At 34.5% G+C, this 19,957-nt stretch overlaps 3 protein-coding genes and 1 long non-coding RNA gene across 4 annotated transcripts; all 4 read right to left on the reverse strand.

The window, feature by feature from the left end:
• Nucleotides 1–1,829: 1,829 nt before the first annotated feature.
• On the reverse strand, nt 1,830–3,989 carry LOC127095820 (uncharacterized). Its single transcript, XM_051034454.1, has 9 exons — nt 3,846–3,989; nt 3,495–3,752; nt 3,331–3,402; nt 2,955–3,250; nt 2,680–2,862; nt 2,482–2,592; nt 2,326–2,407; nt 2,141–2,236; nt 1,830–1,859 (listed from the first exon to the last, which is right to left on the reverse strand). Exons 1-9 carry the CDS (start codon nt 3,987–3,989, stop codon nt 1,830–1,832), a joined length of 1,272 nt encoding a protein of 423 aa, XP_050890411.1.
• A 5,402-nt stretch (nt 3,990–9,391) lies between these two features.
• LOC127122243 (uncharacterized) lies at nt 9,392–11,736 on the reverse strand. Its single transcript, XR_007803513.1, has 3 exons — nt 11,584–11,736; nt 9,648–9,870; nt 9,392–9,483 (listed from the first exon to the last, which is right to left on the reverse strand). It is a non-coding gene; the product is annotated as an uncharacterized LOC127122243 (long non-coding RNA).
• Nucleotides 10,039–11,552, reverse strand: LOC127122236 (alternative NAD(P)H-ubiquinone oxidoreductase C1, chloroplastic/mitochondrial). Its single transcript, XM_051052607.1, has 4 exons — nt 11,468–11,552; nt 11,147–11,349; nt 10,950–11,045; nt 10,039–10,877 (listed from the first exon to the last, which is right to left on the reverse strand). The coding sequence occupies exons 1-4, from the start codon at nt 11,544–11,546 to the stop codon at nt 10,872–10,874; spliced, it is 384 nt and encodes a 127-aa protein (XP_050908564.1). The 5' UTR covers nt 11,547–11,552; the 3' UTR covers nt 10,039–10,871.
• A 6,432-nt stretch (nt 11,737–18,168) lies between the features above and the next one.
• Nucleotides 18,169–19,326, reverse strand: LOC127122226 (chlorophyll a-b binding protein of LHCII type 1). The gene has a single exon (XM_051052600.1). It carries the CDS (start codon nt 19,151–19,153, stop codon nt 18,359–18,361), a length of 795 nt encoding a protein of 264 aa, XP_050908557.1. The 5' UTR covers nt 19,154–19,326; the 3' UTR covers nt 18,169–18,358.
• Nucleotides 19,327–19,957: the final 631 nt, after the last annotated feature.

Raw genomic sequence — 19,957 nt, forward strand, 5'->3', positions numbered from 1 at the left:
GATTAGCCCTTCTCTTCTTCTCCTCACTCTAACCCAAGCCAAACTCATTTATGTGCAAACTTTGACTTTGTTTCAAATTAGAAACCTAGGCCTTATGCCTTTGATTTTTCAAACTCTTTACATTAATACTTATTTTGAATGAATCTTAAGTCAACTTTGACCTCATTTTATGAATACTTCTAACTTGTAAATACAACTCACTTCAAGTTGTTTTTGTGGTTCCAATGACCACCTTTGTTAAAACTTTTTTGCATAAACATTAGCCATAGGTTTGAGTTATCATAGTGGTTGATGTAAACCTCACCTTATCCTTAGTGATTGGACTGTAAGTCTTCCATACTTATTATAGGATGGATCCCTCACTAGTATGTTGAAGCTCTCCTCACATGGTGGATTGTTGGTTTAGGTTGAGTTTTCTCCCTTTGATAACAAAAGACCTTAAGGCTTTTGACAAATTAATTCACCAATCTTTGAGATTTTTACCCCGAACTACGAGGTTTTGATCCTACCTTTGTGATGGTACGTAGGTTTTGATCCAACAAAATTGTAAATATGTACATTCTTTTTCTCATCCCCCCAATCTTGTTTGCACAAAATATTTTCACAAATACCAACCTACAATACACATTTGCAAAAAGGGCTCCCTTAGAGTACTAAGGATGTTTTGGGTGCTTAAAACCTTCCCATTTCATAACCAACCCCCTTACCCAGATCTCTGACATTTTTATTAGTTTTTGATTTGATAAAACTTCTTACTTGGCTTTTGTTTGCTTTTTAGCCTTTCCTTTGGACAAACAAAAGTGCGGTGGCGACTCGAATTGTATGTTTACTTTTGATTTAGTCAATAAATCATAAGGTAACGAATACCCCGCTACAGTTTTGATACTCATAAATTTTCCTCGACTTTAGTTACCACTTTGTAAATCTCTAATAGTTGTCTCAAGTACAATAGCAGAAGAAGTTGCATCCACTACGCCAAAAAAGACCTATGAGAGCGCTTTTTTTGGCCTTTAAAAGCGCTTAAAAGCGCTGCCGTAGGTGGCGCTGCTATAGGTTTTAGCAGCGCTTTTTGTTTACTAAAAAGCGCTGCTAAAGGTTGTCAATAGAGAGCGCTTTTTAGTAAAAAGCGCTGCTAAAGGTGGTATATAGACAACCTTTAAGAGCGCTTTTTACTAAAAAGCGCTCTCTATTGACAACCTTTAGCAGCGCTTTTGAGTAAAAAGCGCTCTTAAAGGTTGTCTATATACCACCTATAGCAGCGCTTTTTACTAAAAAGCGCTCTCTATTGACAACCTATAGCAGCGCTTTTTAGTAAAAAGCGCTCTCTATTGACAACCTATAGCAGCGTTTTTTACTAAAAAGCGCTCTCTATTGACAACCTTTAGCAGCGCTTTTTAGTAAAAAGCGCTCTCTATTGACAACCTTTAGCAGCGCTTTTTACTAAAAAGCGCTGTCTTTTCCTCTAGTAAAATAACAAAACGCTGCCTTCAATTTAAGCCTACCATTTCAACCTGTAATATTTTTTGGGAATAATCCCATAAACCTGTAAATCAAGCCTCTCTAATTCAAGCATTTGGAGTCATAATTCAAGCATTTGTAATTTTTTAAACCAACACAAGCAAACCAACACAAGAATGAACACATTTGGAGTCATAATTCAAGCAAACCAACACAAGGATAGATAGGCACTGAACACATTTGGAGTCATAATTCAAGCATTTGTAATTTTTTAAAGCAAACCAACACAAGAATGAACACATTAATCTATCCATGAAATTAAAGATATCACTAAAATTATAAAGAACTATACACAAGTCAAAACTAATATGTTATACGGCATATTTGGAGTCATAACTAATCTGTTAAAAATATAAAGAACTATACACTTGCCAACCAGAAACCATTCTTCATCAAAGTATTCATGTTATTTTGAAACCATTATATAATTAATCTTTTCTCAATAAAATATTGACACAATTCCTCCTTGATTTGTTCCAACTGCAGTCTCGTGTAATGAGCACACTTGTATTCATCAAAGTACTACATAACAAAACATAATATGCATGATTTAGTTAAAAGTAATAAATAATATGAAATATTCGATAAATATTAAAACAAATCCTAAGTTATAAATCCATACCGTGATTGGAATCTCTATTTGATTCATATTAATGATTTCCCTCATAAACCTCATTACAAAGTATCCGCAATCGATACCGTTGCGCTGTAGAGGACACTACATAGAAAAATAAATAAGAATGTATAGTTATCTTTTCTTATCAAGTAGCATCACTATTATAAGCAAAATTGTGAAAATTAAAGTACCTGCACTTTTATCCACGTAATGTTGCTGGATTTAGTACGTGGTACTCGAGCTTGTCTTTGAGATCGGAACACTTTTATTGATCTAACAAAATAAAAACATATATTTAGAACAATCTCACATAAATATACACGAATATTTAGAACAGTCTCACTTACGTATCAACTAATTGCTTCATATCCGGATAATTTGTCCATTCACCATCTATCGAATTCAGAAAATATACCACTTCTTTTAAAGGATCAATAGCAAGCAACAACCAGTGACACCTATAAATTAAAACAAAAGTTTATATGGAATTTTTTACGTAAAAGAAACAATTAAAGATTAGAATAAACTTAGAATTAAAATCTAACCCTGAATTATACGGCCAAAGATACAAGTTGTTTGTACTGCTGGCCATGAATCTCTTGACTAAGTACTCTCTACATGAATCCGGTTCCCTACAAATTAATGCTTTGTTGACCAGGGAGGAAGACACGAAACGGAATCTGTTTGACAATTGATCATTCCCGCGCATGAAATTGTCATACAAGAACCTTCAATAAAAACATAATAAACATTAGACTATTTTTATTGAAATGTGTAAATAAATTGTTCAAGTAATTAAATAATATATAGATCGGATTACCGGATGTATGTGTGTATAACACCGACGCCTAATTCTTGATGCCGAAAAATATGTTCCAGATCTTCTTTTCCGATTGTTTCAGTGCATGAATAACCAAAGATATCTTCCTCCATATCCAGTAAGCGAATAGCACCAGCTGTTGCCATATCTGATGAGTCAACAAGTGTTTCAAGAGATATCTGGTATCGAGGCACAAAAGCACCTTTTTTTGGCAAAGAAGTCACTGGAAGATCCCTTTTGTTTTTCTGTCGACTACCAATTTTCTGGCTCAGTTGTTGTGACCCTTGAGCAAATACCTATAAATCATATAACATAGGTAAATTATAAAATCATGCATTTTTTGATTCGGATCATATAATTAACACTTTCAATATACCTCTTTTTGTGATGCAACAGACTCGTTGTGCCGCGAAATCCCTTTATCCTTAGATGCGGGTTTTGTAGGCGTCTAAAATTACCATGTAAAAAAAATTAACTTAACGGTTCAGAATTGACATTTGAATACTAAAAGATTCATAGTGGTTTTTGAATTCAACGTACCTCATCATCAATGAAAATGAGATCCAAGGGCCATGCAACAAATGATCCTATTGCATCTCGCAGGAATGTTGTCTCTGAAACAATGTCAGGTATCGGTAGCAACGCATCCTTATCTAATACAACATCAACCGATACTTTAAGGTGTCCATCCGGGAGCGGTCTATGGTGAAGTAAATCTCCCGAAGTGTTGTGCACTTTTCCCTTGCCAACTAGGCGATAAGTCGGTGACGATAAGTATAGCTGACAAGATGAAATGCCCTAAACCAATAATAAATATGTTACTTTTAATGTGTATATATTTCAATTAACATAAATGTGCTATTTTAATTTCAAAATAACATATATAATTACCTCGGGAAATTTATTTTGACAATTGATACTGGCTTTCTCACTAGTTTCTTTCAACTGTGAACTGCACTTTTCCATACACCTATATCTCTCATTATCCTTTTGCAATTGAAGAACTTGCGCTTGTAATGCCTGCAACGTCTCCATCACTTCTTGATTGCTAGGATTTCTTCTCCTTGGATTCTTATACAAGGAAGTTGGAGTACAACCATGCCCTTTACCCCTCACCCGACCGGGATACTCAGGAACATTTAGTGCTCTACTAAGTACGCTCCTGTTCTCCTGGTCCTCAGCTGTGCTTATCGATTGAGATAGGGTCTCCTGAAATTCATTTACATATCGGAAATTATTAGTGGAGATAAAAAAATTAATTATATATTATTAAACTTTTGATTTAATTAAAGACACAATGTTCTACTTACACATTCATCATAAATATGTTGAACGTCATCCCTAACAGTTCCATCCTTTCCCACACGAGCTTCTTTCCACAAAACATGTGGCGGAAGTGATGTTGCGTCACTTTTCGTCTCGTCTAACTACGCATTGACACAAATAATAAGATAATCAATTATAACACATTGAGACAATTAATAAGATCGTAGCATTTTTGTATACTTATAATTTTTTCCTCTAAGCGTGCATATCCCAAACGCCCTTTTTTGTATGCATACGTGGGATTTGACGCTCTCTCGCGATTTGTGGCACTCACTTTCTTGAAATTTTCGTCTCTTCTTTGGGCTACAAAAGCAACCCATTCTTCTTCTGTAATGAAGATCGCATACTTCACTGGATATTCCGGATCATATTCAACAAAATTTTTTTCTTTGTCCTTAAGATACTTGTTTGTTAAAAACGTTCTCCACCCTCTGTGTCTTTTTCCGGCCAATTGAAGTATATACTTTTTTCGGATAGTTGTATCTTCAATGTTAAAAGACCTCTACGAAAAAATATTGGAATAGAGTGTGTTAGTATAAGTAATTTAAACACATTATCGTCAATATAAAGAAAATATAAACAATCATATATTGTACCAGTATCTCAGTCCAAATCTTATCTTTAGCGCTACCCAACTCTTTATTACTCCATCTTGTAGCAGTGATTGGAATGTGCATACGAACAAGTGTACCAATGTAGCTTGCCAACTTTGCAGCATTAGACCCAATTAGTTGGTTATCAGCATTCCAATTTACATTATATGTTACTGCTTTATCTCTATCACGAATGATACTCTTCATAATAGTGATGCCTCGTGTAATTTCTTTTTCTGAAGTATCATCAGGAGCATTTGCATCTTGTGAGTTTTCTTGATCACTAGCCATTTAACCTGTAATAAAGAAAAAATATAAAAATGAAATGAAAAATATAAAAATCCATAATCAATAATCCATATATATATTGAATAATATAAAATGACATAGGCTATAATTAAATTTTCTTGAATGACATAGGCTATAATTATACTATTACCTTTTTCAGTAACGTCTCTTTCTTTTCTTGGTAGGAATATGTTCTACTTTTCTTTTAACAACGCGGACGGTTGGATTGATCCAAATACCCTCATTATGATCATTTCTAATACATGATTCATTCTCATTTTGATCATTTATGGTAAAAGATTCAATCTCAACATCAATATCACCTTGATCTCCAATTCTTTCATCAATTACTTTGTTAGATAAAAGCACTATAGACCATTTCGTACTTGTCGGATCAGTGACATAGAATACTTGTTTAGCTTGAGAGGCTAGAATGAAAGGCTCATCTGTGTAACCCACCCTATTAAGATCAACTTGCAAAAATCCTGACTTATCCACTCGTATGCCATTATTATTTTCAACCCACTTGCAACCAAATATAGGAATCTGAAACTTCTCATAATCAAACACCAAAATGCGCTCGATAACCCCAAAATATGACAGATTTGCAAATTTCGGGTTTAAGTCCTTCACACTTGATATGTGCATTGCTTCAGCTACCAAGGTGACACCACTATTTTGCATAGTACTTTTATCATCTTGTTCTTTGGTATAAAATGTGTATCCATTAATTGCGTATGCGCTATAAGAAAACACAACCAAACTTGGACCATATGCTAAACATCTCAACCTTTCTGTTATTGAAGCGGGATCTGAACGATACTTTGAATAAATATGTTCCTTAAACCATGGTATGAAACTTCGATTGTGCTCTCGTACTATCCAATTCTCATTTCTATTCGGATTTAAACCTCGAAGAACACCCTTGTGCATTTCAACATACGGCTCAACCTCAATCTCATTGTGCAGAACATACAAATGCACTTGATCTCGTTCGACCCTTGATACTGTCACAACTTTATTTCCAATTAGCTGTTTACCTTCTTTTTTTTCAACAATATGAGATTTGGGGAGTCCAATTGATTGAACATTTGACAAATATTCTGTACAAAACTCAACCGCTTCTTCAACAATGTATCGTTCGGCAATACAACCCTCTGGTCGACTTCGGTTTTTCACATACCCTTTTAATATTTTCATATAACGTTCAGCAGGGTACATCCATCTCATATAAGCTGGTCCGCACAATTGTGTCTCTTTCACAAGATGAACGACTAGATGGACCATTATGTCAAAAAACGAGGGAGGAAAATACATTTCAAGATCACACAAAGTAACAACTATTTCTTTTTGCAATGTTGGTAAGATCGCAGGATCGATCATCTTACTGCAAATTGACTTGAAGAAAAAACACAATTTAGTTATTGCGCTTCTTACTTTTTCTGGCAGAATAGAACGTATACTTATCGGTAGAAAATGTTCCATTATAACATGGCAATCATGCGTCTTTAAACTCTTTAACTTGAGGTCTTTCATAGACACAAGTCTTCTAATATCTGATGAGTAGCCTTCTGGAACTTTAACTTCACTTAGAAACTTACACAATATTTTTTTCTCCTTTCTAGATAGAGTGTAAACAGCAGGTGGTAGATATGTTCGTTTTCCTTTCTTCACGGGTCCCAATTCAGTTCTCATTCCCATGTTTACCATGTCCTTCCTTACATTAAGGCCATCCTTAGACTTTCCTTGTATATTGAGTAACGTACCAATAACACTGTCAAATACATTTTTTTCAATATGCATAACATCGAGGAAATGTCTTACATACAAAGACTTCCAATATGGCAGTTCAAAAAAAATTGACCTTTTCTTCCACCCACTCTTGACAAGTGTATGTGCAAAAGGCTTGCCAAACTTAGTACTTACGTCCTTCACCTTTTCAAAAATTTGATCACCTGTCAACATTGTTGGAGCTCTACCTTCTTCTGTATTTCCATTGAATGCTTTTCTCCACCCACGGTAGTGATGATTAGAATTTAAGAATCTACGATGACCGAGAAAGACATTCTTATGACAAAGGTCCAATCGCATCGTATCGGTTCCGTCTTCACAAACAGGACACGCTTTTTCACCTTTAATGCTGTACCCTGATAGATTTCCGTATGCTGGAAAATCATTAATTGTTCCAAACAACATCGCCCTCAAGTTGAAACTTTCTTTCCTATACCCATCATAAACCTCCACACCGTTCTCCCACAAAAACTTTAAATCTTCGATTAAGGGTGTCAAGTATACGTCTATGTCATTCCCTGGTTGTTTAGGCCCAGAAATTAACATAGATAACATCATGTACTTACGCTTCATACATAGCCATGGAGGTAGGTTATAAATCATAAGAATCACAGGCCATGTGCTATGCGAGATACTTTGAATACCATGTGGGTTCATTCCATCAGTAGACAATGCCAAGCGAAGGTTTCTTGCTTCTTTTCCAAATTCAGGATAATCATTATCAATTTTCATCCACTGGGGTGAATCTGCCGGATGTCGAAACTTTCCATCAATAATTCTTTCATCTGCATGCCAAGTCAAGTGTCTTGAATCGGTTTCACTACGATACATGCGTCTAAATCTCGGAATTATAGGAAAATACCATAAGACTTTTGCTGGAGACAACTTTTTCTTATATCGAGGGGCACCACATTTAGGACACTCATTTAACGATGCATACTCGTTTCGAAACAAAACGCAATCGTTTGAATAGGCATGTATCTTATCATAGCTCATGCCAATAGAGCACAACATCTTTTTGGCCTCATACGTTCGATTGGGAAGAACATTATCCTCTGGTAGTATATCTTTCATAAGAGCTAATAACTCTGTGAAACTTTTATCCGACCATCCATTGCCCGCCTTTAAGTTGTACAACTTTAATAACGCAGACAATCTTGTGAATTTTGTACAACCATTATACAACGGTTTCTCTGCATCGCTTACCAACCTCTCGAACATTTTGGGACAGTCCTTAAGATCTTCTTCAAGCGCTTCTGCAATCTCTTCGACTCGATCATAATCATATGTATCTGTGCAATCGTCGTTTGAAGCATAGGTCGTATTATACCCCGATTCAACATTCTCGTTACTTTTCTCACCATGCAAATTCCAACATGTATAACTTCTATCAATTCCATACCGTAGTAAATGTGATGCCAACTGAACCGCGTCAACCTGACTCCCATAACAGCAACTCAAGCAAGGACATGTCATTCGATTGGGGTCTTTGGCGTGCGCAATAGCAAACTTAACAAATTTCGATACCCCATTCTCGTACTCTTTCGACAATCGATTGGAATACATCCATGTCTTATCCATGGTTTTAACGCAAAGTAATTAGGGTACAAAATGGTATAACGCGTTTCTGTCAAAACCCAAAGTATACACGGAATGAATACGGAGCAAGAAAACACAACATATTCACGCAATTTCAGACAAATTCATCACAGTGTACCAGTAATTTGAGGAAGAAATTTACCTCGTATTTACCGAACAGCAACGTCGAGAAGGTCAAACTCACGGAAACACAGGGAATGAGCGCTGTACATATAAAACAACATCAAGGATAAGTCATAACGTATAAAACAATTCAAGAAACTTATATGATGCACATGAACAATTCAAGAACCAAGTAATCGATCATTCAAGAAATTCAATTCACAAGTAAGAACCAAGAAATTCAAGAACCAAGAAATTCAATTCACATTATCAATTTTATTAAATTATCAACTCGATGGGGATATAAGGTTAGTGTGTCAATGGACGAACCGGTATATCAATAGTTAAACTACGTGGACTAATATTAATAAAAGGAGTGCTAACAATACCAACTCTAACACTCTTTTATTGGGTGAAACTCGTCTAAGTCCCACTATTTTGAGTCTTTTGTCTGTCTCCTTTCCAAGAACTCAAGAGCTTGTTGCGACCAAAACACAGTTCCAAATATCATAACTGCTTCCTAATGCATAACTAGAGCTAAATAATATAAAACTGTCTAATTAGCTCAGACCAATCACTTTGAACCTCTAGGCCACCACTCATGATCTTTACTAGTAAGAGGTCATATAGATTTAAGACGGAATACATCCCACACAGGCAGTTTAATTGGAACAGTACCACATATAACTGGTTGTACATAGTTACTGGTTGTAAACAGAACTATACTAAGTGCACAAGTACCTGAGTTTGTCGCTTTGAGATTAAAAAATATAGGACAGAACCGGACAGCTACAACAGCTTTGCTTGCGCAGGGAATCTGTATAGCAGGCCTGCATATCAAGGTCAAATAATAAAGCAACATACATAACTAACATATTTTGGTAACTTGATTCATTAGCTTAACATGAATAATTGAACATAATGATTCATTCTAGATACTAAATGATTAAACACATGCTTTGGGTTTGTATAATATCTAAGCTGAAAGACATACCGAGAAAGATCTTTTCTAGAAAATATGTAAGCTGCATTAACAGATTCAGACGCAGTACCGATTTTGTAAGAACCTGAAATGGGCAAAGACGTGAAGTTTTCAATTAGACGCAAACCATGTAATAAAAGCTAAGCAAGAATTTATCTATAAAGGAAGAAAACAACATATATGGTTCCCTCAGATCCTCAAGACCTCCTATTTGCTCACCACGATACTCAACAACCTGCAGACAAGCACATGAAAAATGTACATATAGTCCATCAGGGTTCATTTTACACTACAGTGACCATCTTAAAAATTCACATAATATTAAAACATCATTTTACAACATTAAATAGGATTGCCAAAATATGACTGTAGCAGACAAAGTTATGCCAAAATATGAATGTACATTTTGAAGTTTAACTGTTCATTCAAACCAACATGTAATAGGATTGCCAAAATATGAGACATTGCTCTAAGTTCTTGACTTCGATAAATCCAACCCTAACTTTATGCAAATTTCATTCTCCATCTTTTCAGAAATGTCACACATTGCTTTTCAGAAAAAGTGCAGAAAAATCAACAACTAAGCCACAGTGCAAGGATATAAGCAAGATTTATAATGAGTGGTACAATCAACTTGCAAAATAAGAACAAAATATATTGCAGCTTACCATGATTCATGAGAGTTAAGCTCAGCTTGGATAAACAGTTCAATATAGCGCTTATAGCATAAGTGTTTATCATATAGTGGTTTTAGTATAAACTATTTCCATAATAAAAGATAAAATAAAGTTATACTATACTCTTATAAGCTATAAGTTGTTTTCATAACCTATCATGGAGAGCTTATAGATATAAGTTGAAAACATTTTATAGCCATGTCATAAGCTGTTTCCATAAGTTCTTTCAAACATACTCACAAGTGCTTATGTCAGGAGATAAATTTAAATAAGTCAATCCAAACATACTCCTAATCCATTCCTCACCATGCAATCATAACATATAATTGGGATTAAATTTAAACTCAGTTCCTCTCATCTCTTACAATCTAACATAATGCTCCACTAAATATAAATATAAGGAATATTCTAAAGAGTGTCATTAGGGAACTTGTTAAGGAAACTAATATAGGAGTAAGGCATTTCCACGTTGTTATATGATTCTTTTTTTTTTCTCTTTTGCTCCATTGATGAATGTTCTGTACCGAGACATAATCTCATCAAGAAAGATGCTCCTAAGTTATTCCTATCACAGATTTTGCATCAATTTCCACACACTTGAAAGAACTGAATTGAATTTGAATGTTCGAATACTCACATGTGGCTTTTTGTCTTCGGGCCACTGGAGTGATTCCAACCTTAAAGCAGTATATAAACCACCGAATCCACCACCTAAAATACACACTCTAGGCTTCTGCAAAACGTGAATCAGAGAATAAACATACAATTACAAACAAACTAGCAAACTCTATACAACTTCAGTATCCAAAATTAACAAAAATAACCATACGAAACCTTGTTATCAGGCCAAACGAAATCCGTGTGCGCCTTTACTGTTTCAGATATCTCATCCACAACACCTCCATTGACGCCATTTTTTCCAGAAGCAAAAAACCGCAACGGTAACCGTTTTCTGGTGGAATTTGGAAATGAGGATGGATTGATTCCCCTGCTTCTCCAGCTACTCGGAAACAGCGTGCTCCATTGTTTCGCTCCACCTTATAGAAAGAAGAAGAAAAAGTGAATCCGATAGTGTTGAAATTTACAGTAATTGTTAAAATAGGAAAACGAAAACAGCGATAATTTGATGATTGATAGAAGAGAAATAGAGCATACGGTGAAAAGCGACTACGGTGGGTGATGCAGTTAAAGCAATGTGTGACATTTCTGAAAAGATGGAGAATGAAATTTGCATAAAGTTAGGGCAAAACAGAAAGACACGAAAACCTAACCTTAAAACGCAATGAGATTTCCAGGTATTGAATCCTTCTCTTTCGAATGCAGTCTCTTTCAAATTTGCAGTGTTTATCGTTGAGATTTCCAGGTACTCTGTGGAATTTTTTCCAGGGCAGCGAGAGCTTCGAACGAGAGAGAGTGAAAGAGGGATTTCTGAAAGTCAGGGATTTTATAATATTAGATTTATTATAATTTTTATAAATGACCTATGAGAGCGCTTTTACCATGAGACCTATAAGAGCGCTTTTACCTTAAAAGCGCTTTCATAAGTGTGTGAGACTGAGACCTATAAGAGCGCTTTTACCTTAAAAGCGCTTTCATAAGTGTGAAACCCATGAGACCTATAAGAGCGCTTTTACCTTAAAAGCGCTTTCATAAGTGTGAAACTCATAGATGTGAGACTGAGACCTATAAGAGCGCTTTTACCTTAAAAGCGCTTTCATAAGTGTGAAACCCATGAGACCTATAAGAGCGCTTTTACCTTAAAAGCGCTTTCATAAGTGTGAAACTCATAAATGTGAGACTGAGACCTATAAGAGCGCTTTTACCTTAAAAGCGCTTTCATAAGTGGAGACCTATAAGAGCGCTTTTACCTTAAAAGCGCTTTCTTTACATAGGCGAATTTTTTTTCAAGCTATTACAGCGCTTTTTTTAAAAAGCGCTTTCTTTTTGGTGCTGCCAAAAGCACTTTTTGGCGTAGTGATCAAAATGCACTGATCAAATTTCTCCACACTTGAACTTTTGCACTCCAAGCAAAACTAGAAATTCAAAATGAAAAAAAAACAAGAACAACCAAAATATGCAATTCCAAAGGTTCTCAGGATACAAAGTGCAAGCAAAATTCTAATTCTAAGCTTCAAGAATATGGAGTTAGTGAGAAACTTTTTCTGACACTCAAAGAAGATAAAGAACAGTTTACCAAATAGTGCATCATGGTGTTTAGGTTAACAGTCAAAGAAGATAAATAGAAAAATCCTCATAGGATAAAATTTCCCTCAACTCTCAAGTGTTTAGGTTAACGTTTTACACTCAAAGCACAACATGAAAGTTAGTACTACCATAAGCTTGAAAAGACTCTAACATCCGTAATTGAATTACATGCACACAAAGATAAAAAATTCTTTTATTCGGTTGTAACTTGGCAGGAGCCGGGTGAGATAAATCCTAAGGGGCTATTAGGTTAAAATTCAAAGTGTCAAAAGAAAATTGAAAAGAGCTGCGAGAGTTGAACTAAAAATATTCCATTCACCTTCAAACAACACTTTTGCATTTTCTCTTCTCTTTTCTCTTTTTATTTTTATTTACGTTTTTTCTTTCTTTCAAAAGAAATACAATAAGGACAAGAGTTTTATTCCTTCTTTCTTTTCTTATTCTTTTTTCTATTTTTTTTCTTTTCTGGAAAACCTTGAAACATCACAGTTATATCAATGCTAAATCAACCCCACACAACTCCATCAAGCTCTTTCAACCCTTTAAATAAGGTGATAAAAATTGTTTTTCCCTTTATGACTTGTAATGAGTTTAAACAAAGAATGAGATAAATATGCTCAAGAGGTTTTCAAACAAGGGATGATATTATTCAGGGTTGGCTTTTTGGCCAACTGACAAAAATAAAATAGAAACAATTTTCCTTTATCATATCAGTATGCACAAATAATCAGATAGTTTCAAACAGAGTCAGATCAAGTTCTAGAGACTAACAAACATGAGTGAAATCACACAAGAAAGAAAGAAATGGATTTTTGAATGTTATCCATTAAAAGACTCAAAATCTCACAAGGTAAATGATCTACCATAAATGTTGCATAATTCAGAGTTTAGTCATACTTAACATACTAAGAATGCACAACAAATCAATCACATCACACCACAAGTGTTTAATCAATAGAACATAGGAATTACTCACACAACACTTGCAACCCAAAAACCAATGAAAAAACATGCACTTTTTAAGTAAAAAAAAGTAAGTAAATGAAAACAAGAAAACGCACAAGTAAATGATCCCCCCCCCCCCCCCCCACACACACACACACTTAAGACACACATTGTCCTAAATGAAAGAATATAAGTATAAAATAAGAGAGAGGAGAGATAGGAAACAACACAACCAAGGAGTCAACACAAATAGATGATCGCATAAGCAAGCTTTCTTAAAGAGAGCTCTTTTACAGTCTCTTCTTCCAAAGTGGGGCTCTCATTGAGTAGCTTTGGGAAATGTCCATTGTTCTTGAAATTTTTAGTAGTGCCTTCGTATTTTATTCCAGGATCAAATAAGGATCTTCGATAAGTAAAAGTGTCAAATGGGCACGTGAAAGAGATCTCATTTTTCAGAACATCAAGAATCAAAGGATTAAGGGGTTGTTTCACTACTTTTGTTCCATCTTCAAGTGAGACCCTATGTATACTCATAGATGAGCTAATGTCACGAATGTCAACCAAGGTCCATCCGATTCCCTTCTTATGTTCCTGCAATAATTTCTCTTCCTGCTCAAGTCCAACCTTTGATGAACAATATAAACCTATAGGAAGTAATTTAGGCTCTAAAGAAGGTGGTTGTTCAATGAACGATTTGGTTGGGACAACCGGGATGTCGAGAGCTTCAGCTTCATAAACAACTTTATCTACAACTTCATCTGTAAGAAAAATTTCAACCTGGAAGGCAACCTCAATCTCAACACAAATAGAACAAAGATCAGTGTTAGTACATGAATCACAATGGTAAGTATCATCGAAGTCCGACAATTATGGGAAATCAACTAAAAACAAATCATAATAAGTATCATCAACAAACTCAGAAAGAAGTTCAATGTGAAAAACAGAATGTTCCTCCCTGAGAAGATTCATAGAATAAAAAATGTTAAATTTAACAAGTATATCACTAAAATCCATGGACATTGTTCCCTCATCAACATCAATTTGTGTTTTCTTTCTTCATGTATGACCTGCCTAAAATAATTGTTGATCAGCTTGAATTTGTTTCTCCTACAGGAAAAATCAAATCATTAACTTGAACAAACACATCTTCCACTAGTGTTGATGATAACTCGACACTAGTGTTGATGATAACTCGACACTAACTGCTTGAATCTCCCCCAATATTCGGCCAATGACTCCATGTCAACCTGTCTAATACTATATATATCTTGTTTGATTGAAGCAACTCTTGAGGCAGGGACACATATTTCTAGGAAAACTCTTTTTAGTTCATTCCAACTTGTGACAGAATTCAGCTTAAGATAATACAACCAATCTTTTGCAGCTCCTTGAAGTGAGAACGAGAATACTCTGAGCTTGATATGATCCTCTATGATTCCTTCAGGTCTTAAAGGTGTAGAACACGCAACTTGGAATTCTTTTAGAGGCCTATGCGGATCTCACCTGCAAGACTACTAAACCTTTGCAACAAGTGTATTAAATTAGATTTCAATTCAAAGGTACATCAACAATAGGATATTCAATACATAAAGCATTATAATTAACATCAGGGGCAACAAGTTGTCTCAGAGTTCTTTGATCAGCCATGTTAAACTCAATAGGAAAAAAATCAATAAAGAATGAGAAAACATAACACTAATTCAGCAATGCATCAACAAATAGGAAAATACTGACAATATCACTATTAAGCAAAACAATTGAAATACAGAAAAATGATTAAAACAAAAGAAAGAAAAATACAAAAACACAAAAATTATCTAATTAAGTTAATTAAGAATTTTGAGAATTTTTTCGGAATTTTCTGAAACTATGAAAACAGAAAAAAAATCATAAAAAAAATATAAAAATAAGGAATTTCGGATTTTTAGGGTGTGTCCTATATTTAGTGTCTAAATAAGGGATTTTGATGTCTCATTTTCTTCTAATAAATCGACAAAGAATCGAAATAATCTGAGTCGATTTTCCTAAAACCCATTTTTTTAATGCTAAAACGCGAAAAGGATAGAACACAAGAAAGCTATGGCAAGAACGCTGAAACGTAACACCTATGAATCTAATATTTGTTAAAATTGACAAGAGTCCCAGACAACAACGCCAATTTGATCCGCTGTCGCACGCAGGTCAAAAATGAGTAAATAAAACTGTAGTTAGGGAAGCGTCACCTCGTGTTATATCGCAAGGACTCTTGGCAAAATTAACCAAATAAGGAAACAAAATAGGGGGGGGGGGGGTAGATTCGATTGAGAATAAGTGATTATGAAATAACCTAAAACGAGTCAACCTACTGTTCAGTTTCCCAACTTATCATCGATAATTATTAATCCAAAATCCTAAGCGGACTCTAATCCCCTTTCGATTACAATATCAATTAACAAGCAAAATTGACATTATGTGGTTTGCAACTCTATTATCCAGATGAAGAAAACAGATTCAACACTCACGAATTAAACAAACGTGATTCAACATACACAATTTAACGGTAAAGCAAGGCTAAAATGCGATACAGATCAAGGAACATAAACCAATAGGAATAAATCAATATGAATCTATATAATTCGAATTAAGCATATAAAGTATATAGAAGAATATTGAAAGGGAAATAAAATTGGATTGAAAATATAAAACCTCAAAGTATCGGCGGAAACTGAATACAACAGATCGACCGTGTGAAATTTAGTTCTCCATGAATTCGTATAAAGCCTCTAATCTAATTTTCGTGAATATTCAGAATAGGATTTCTGTAGTAAGGAAAAGCCTAATATAACAAAAGGTAAATTTGGGCCCTTATGGAAACCGACGCGAAAATTACAAAAACCGTCTCAAACTAACTACTTTAATTAAGTCTGGAACTTCAACGAATTATTTGACCCTCCTTCACTGTGAATCATATTTTGACTTCAACACGAACCATGTAGCTTTTTCTCTTAGATTTCCAACGTATATTAGAACGCATCAATCCGATTCTCGAAGCTCAAGTTATGATCTACACAGTGATAAGTTATCAAATAACTATTTAAGATGAAAATAAAGTACGAAAATAAAATAAAGACAGAAATAAACTTAAATATTAAAACACGCAAAAATAGTAAAAATAATAGATAAACTATAGAGTTGTCTAAGTACAATAGTATAAGAAGTTGCATCAAAATGCATTGATGAGTCTTCGATTTCCTTCTTGCAATTTCCTGTTATCAATATGTCATTGACATAGAGACATAGGATAAGTAATTCATTATTGCTTCTTCTTACATACACTTCATGTTCAGTTGTGCACTTCACAAATTCCTTCTCCCTTAGAAAACTATCTATCTTCTTATTCCAAGTTCTTAGAACTTGCTTAAGTCCATATAGAGATTTATGCAACCTGTACATCTTGCTTTCTTCGCTTAGCTTCACAAATCCAGTTGATTGTGCAACATAAACTTCTTCATTTAAAGTGTCATTTAGGAATTCACATTTCACATTCATATGACACATAAATGATATTTTAAAGTTTTCAGAAGTGTTGGACAATCCCTAAAAATGGGATGAGTATTTCCTCAAAGTTCGTGTTATCGTAAGATTTCTCTTTTATTTTAATTCACTTGAAAGAAAAACATGAGTCTAATCAACAATCATCTACATATATTTATTTTTTTCTTACCGCCTTTCTTTTTAACATGAATTTCAATTCACATAAAAATATATATTAAATGTATTTATCTAATAATCAAATAAATATAAAAAATTAACCACAATCTTATAAATTTATTATGATAATTATTTATAAAATAATTAATTAAAATAGAATGATATCAGTAAATAACTAAAATATAATTATACACAAAAGAAAAGTCGTTGAATAACGTCTCTATCTATATATATATATATATATATATATATATATATATATATATATATATATATATATATATATATATATATATATATATATATATGAGTGAATCTTGAAATTATGAATATTTTGAAAAAATGCCATTAGTAAAAATGACCGAATTGACAATTTTAGCCTGAGAATAATTTCAAAATTCCAGTTATGGACATAAGCCTAATTTGAGCCTCATTCAGTTCCAGTGCTCTCTCCTTGCGAATGTCGGCGACTGACGGCGGTCTCCTCGCGAATGTCGGAGAACCACGGAAAACGACGGCGATCTCCTCGCGAATGTCGTAGAACCATGGAAAACGACGGCGATCTCTCTCGCTCAATCGTGTTTCTCTTGGTATCAATCTCGATATCTTTTTCACTCTTTATCACTTTTTTTCTCTCTAATGCTATTTCTGTTTCTTCCATTTTGGTTCTGTATACTTGATTGTAAGCTTTTGTATTGTTTTCTCTTTCAACTTCAATCATTTTTTTTACCGAATTACTTGATAAAGAATCATCTATTGTGATTTAATAAATAATAGTTTTGTATTGTGTTCCTTACTATTAGTATGTTGATCCTAGTTACTGATATTGTTCTCAAGTTATTTCATAACAAATTTTACTTTACTTACTCCAAAATGATTAAGAAAGTTAAAGGCAATTTGAATGATATTTGAACAAATGTTACCTTTTGTTGCTCATATGGCTAAGTTGTTACTAGTTATTATCATAATATAATCTATAATATGTTAAGACTGATTATGATATTACAATATATTCATACTGTGTGACATGATATGATATTTTTGTAAGAATCAATTACACATTGCTTTGTCGTTTCAATGGATCTGATAACATTCATGATCATCATTCACATTCATTTCAGTCTCTTAATGCACCATATATTTTACAAATTATATTCACACATTGTGGCGATAATCAAGTTAGTCACTTATCATTGTCTATTTCTCTCACTTTCCAGGGGCAAAGTTTGTGGCATATGCCCATGCATTGTTGTTCACTGGATCAGCCAGGTGGTCAGCAAGATTTTCTATTGGTCCTTTTCCTGTTACAATAGCTTGAACGAAGAATCCAAACATTGAGAACATCGCTAACCTACCATTCTTCAGTTCTTTCACCTTCAACTCTGCAAATGCTTCTGGATCTTCGGCAAGGCCTAATGGATCAAAGCTACCACCCGGGTACAATGGATCAACCACCTCACCAAGAGGTCCACCGGCAATGCGGTAACCTTCCACTGCTCCCATTAAGATAACTTGAGTTGCCCATATCGCAAGAATGCTCTGTGCGTGGACAAGGCTTGGGTTACCCAAGTAGTCAAGTCCACCCTCACTGAAGATTTGTGATCCTGCCTTGAACCACACTGCCTCGCCGAATTTGACACCGTTGCGAGCCAAGAGCTCCGGGAAGACGCATCCCAAGGCTCCCAACATAGCCCACCTGCTGTGGATGACCTCTAGTTCACGGTTTTTGGAAAAGGTCTCCGGATCAGCGGAAAGTCCAGCAGTGTCCCAACCGTAGTCACCGGGGAATTCACCGGTGAGGTATGATGGAGCTTCACCGGAGAATGGACCCAAGTATTTGGCACGATCTGGTCCATACCATGGACTAGCAGAAGAAACCTTCTTTTTGACTGTTTTTCTCATTGAAACTCTTCCCACCCCAAAGTCCTGAGTGGATGGGGAAAGCTTGATTGCCTTCCCAACCAATGATGAAGAAGAGAGAGACATTGTGGAAGCGGCCATTGTAGTATTTTGGTGGTTACTGTGTTAACAAATGAATATTTGTATTGGCAATGTTGAGGATGGTTATTGAATGTGATGAGTTATGAGTGTTATTTATATATGCGGTTTCAACTGTGAAAAATGAATGGTACATATCTTATGAAATCTATGTCTATGTTTCTATTGGCTTCTAGCATTTCATTTTGTTTCTCCAACCACACAATCTTTAGAAGCTATTTTCTTTTATTTCCCAAAGATATCAAATATCCACAATATCTGATATAAAATACTTGTTCCATCCAATAAGAGTTGCCCAATTATGATTTCTGGATAGGAAAATCAATAACTTTTAAATTCGTGTGTTGTAGAGGAGGGACCATAGTGCACATTGGTCCCATTCCAAGTTAATTTGTGGTGTGTGTTGCATCAATTGGACAAGTCATTTTATTTTATTTTTGCTCAATGGATAATACATCTTTATCCTAGTTTTAAGTCATTTGACCATATTCTATAGATTATTTTGAGAATCAATGCAAAATAGGCACACAAGGATGTTGAAAGCTTACCATCCAAAACATGCTCTCTCTTTTGGCTAACTAATTAAATAATTTCACTTTATTTCTCATCGTGTGCACAAATATTGTTGCCATAGTACTTGTCATGTGAAAAGGATATATATGTCTTATAAAGTAAAAAATAAAAATAATAAAATAATATATTAGTTTAAATAAACTGACTTTATTATATATCTTTTGTTAAATAAAACCCATGTATATGAGTATTTAAAGTTAATTATTCATTAGACTTTAATTTAACTACAAATAT

Source organism: Lathyrus oleraceus, chromosome 1 (assembly GCF_024323335.1).
Source record: "Lathyrus oleraceus cultivar Zhongwan6 chromosome 1, CAAS_Psat_ZW6_1.0, whole genome shotgun sequence".
NCBI lineage: Eukaryota > Viridiplantae > Streptophyta > Magnoliopsida > Fabales > Fabaceae > Lathyrus > Lathyrus oleraceus.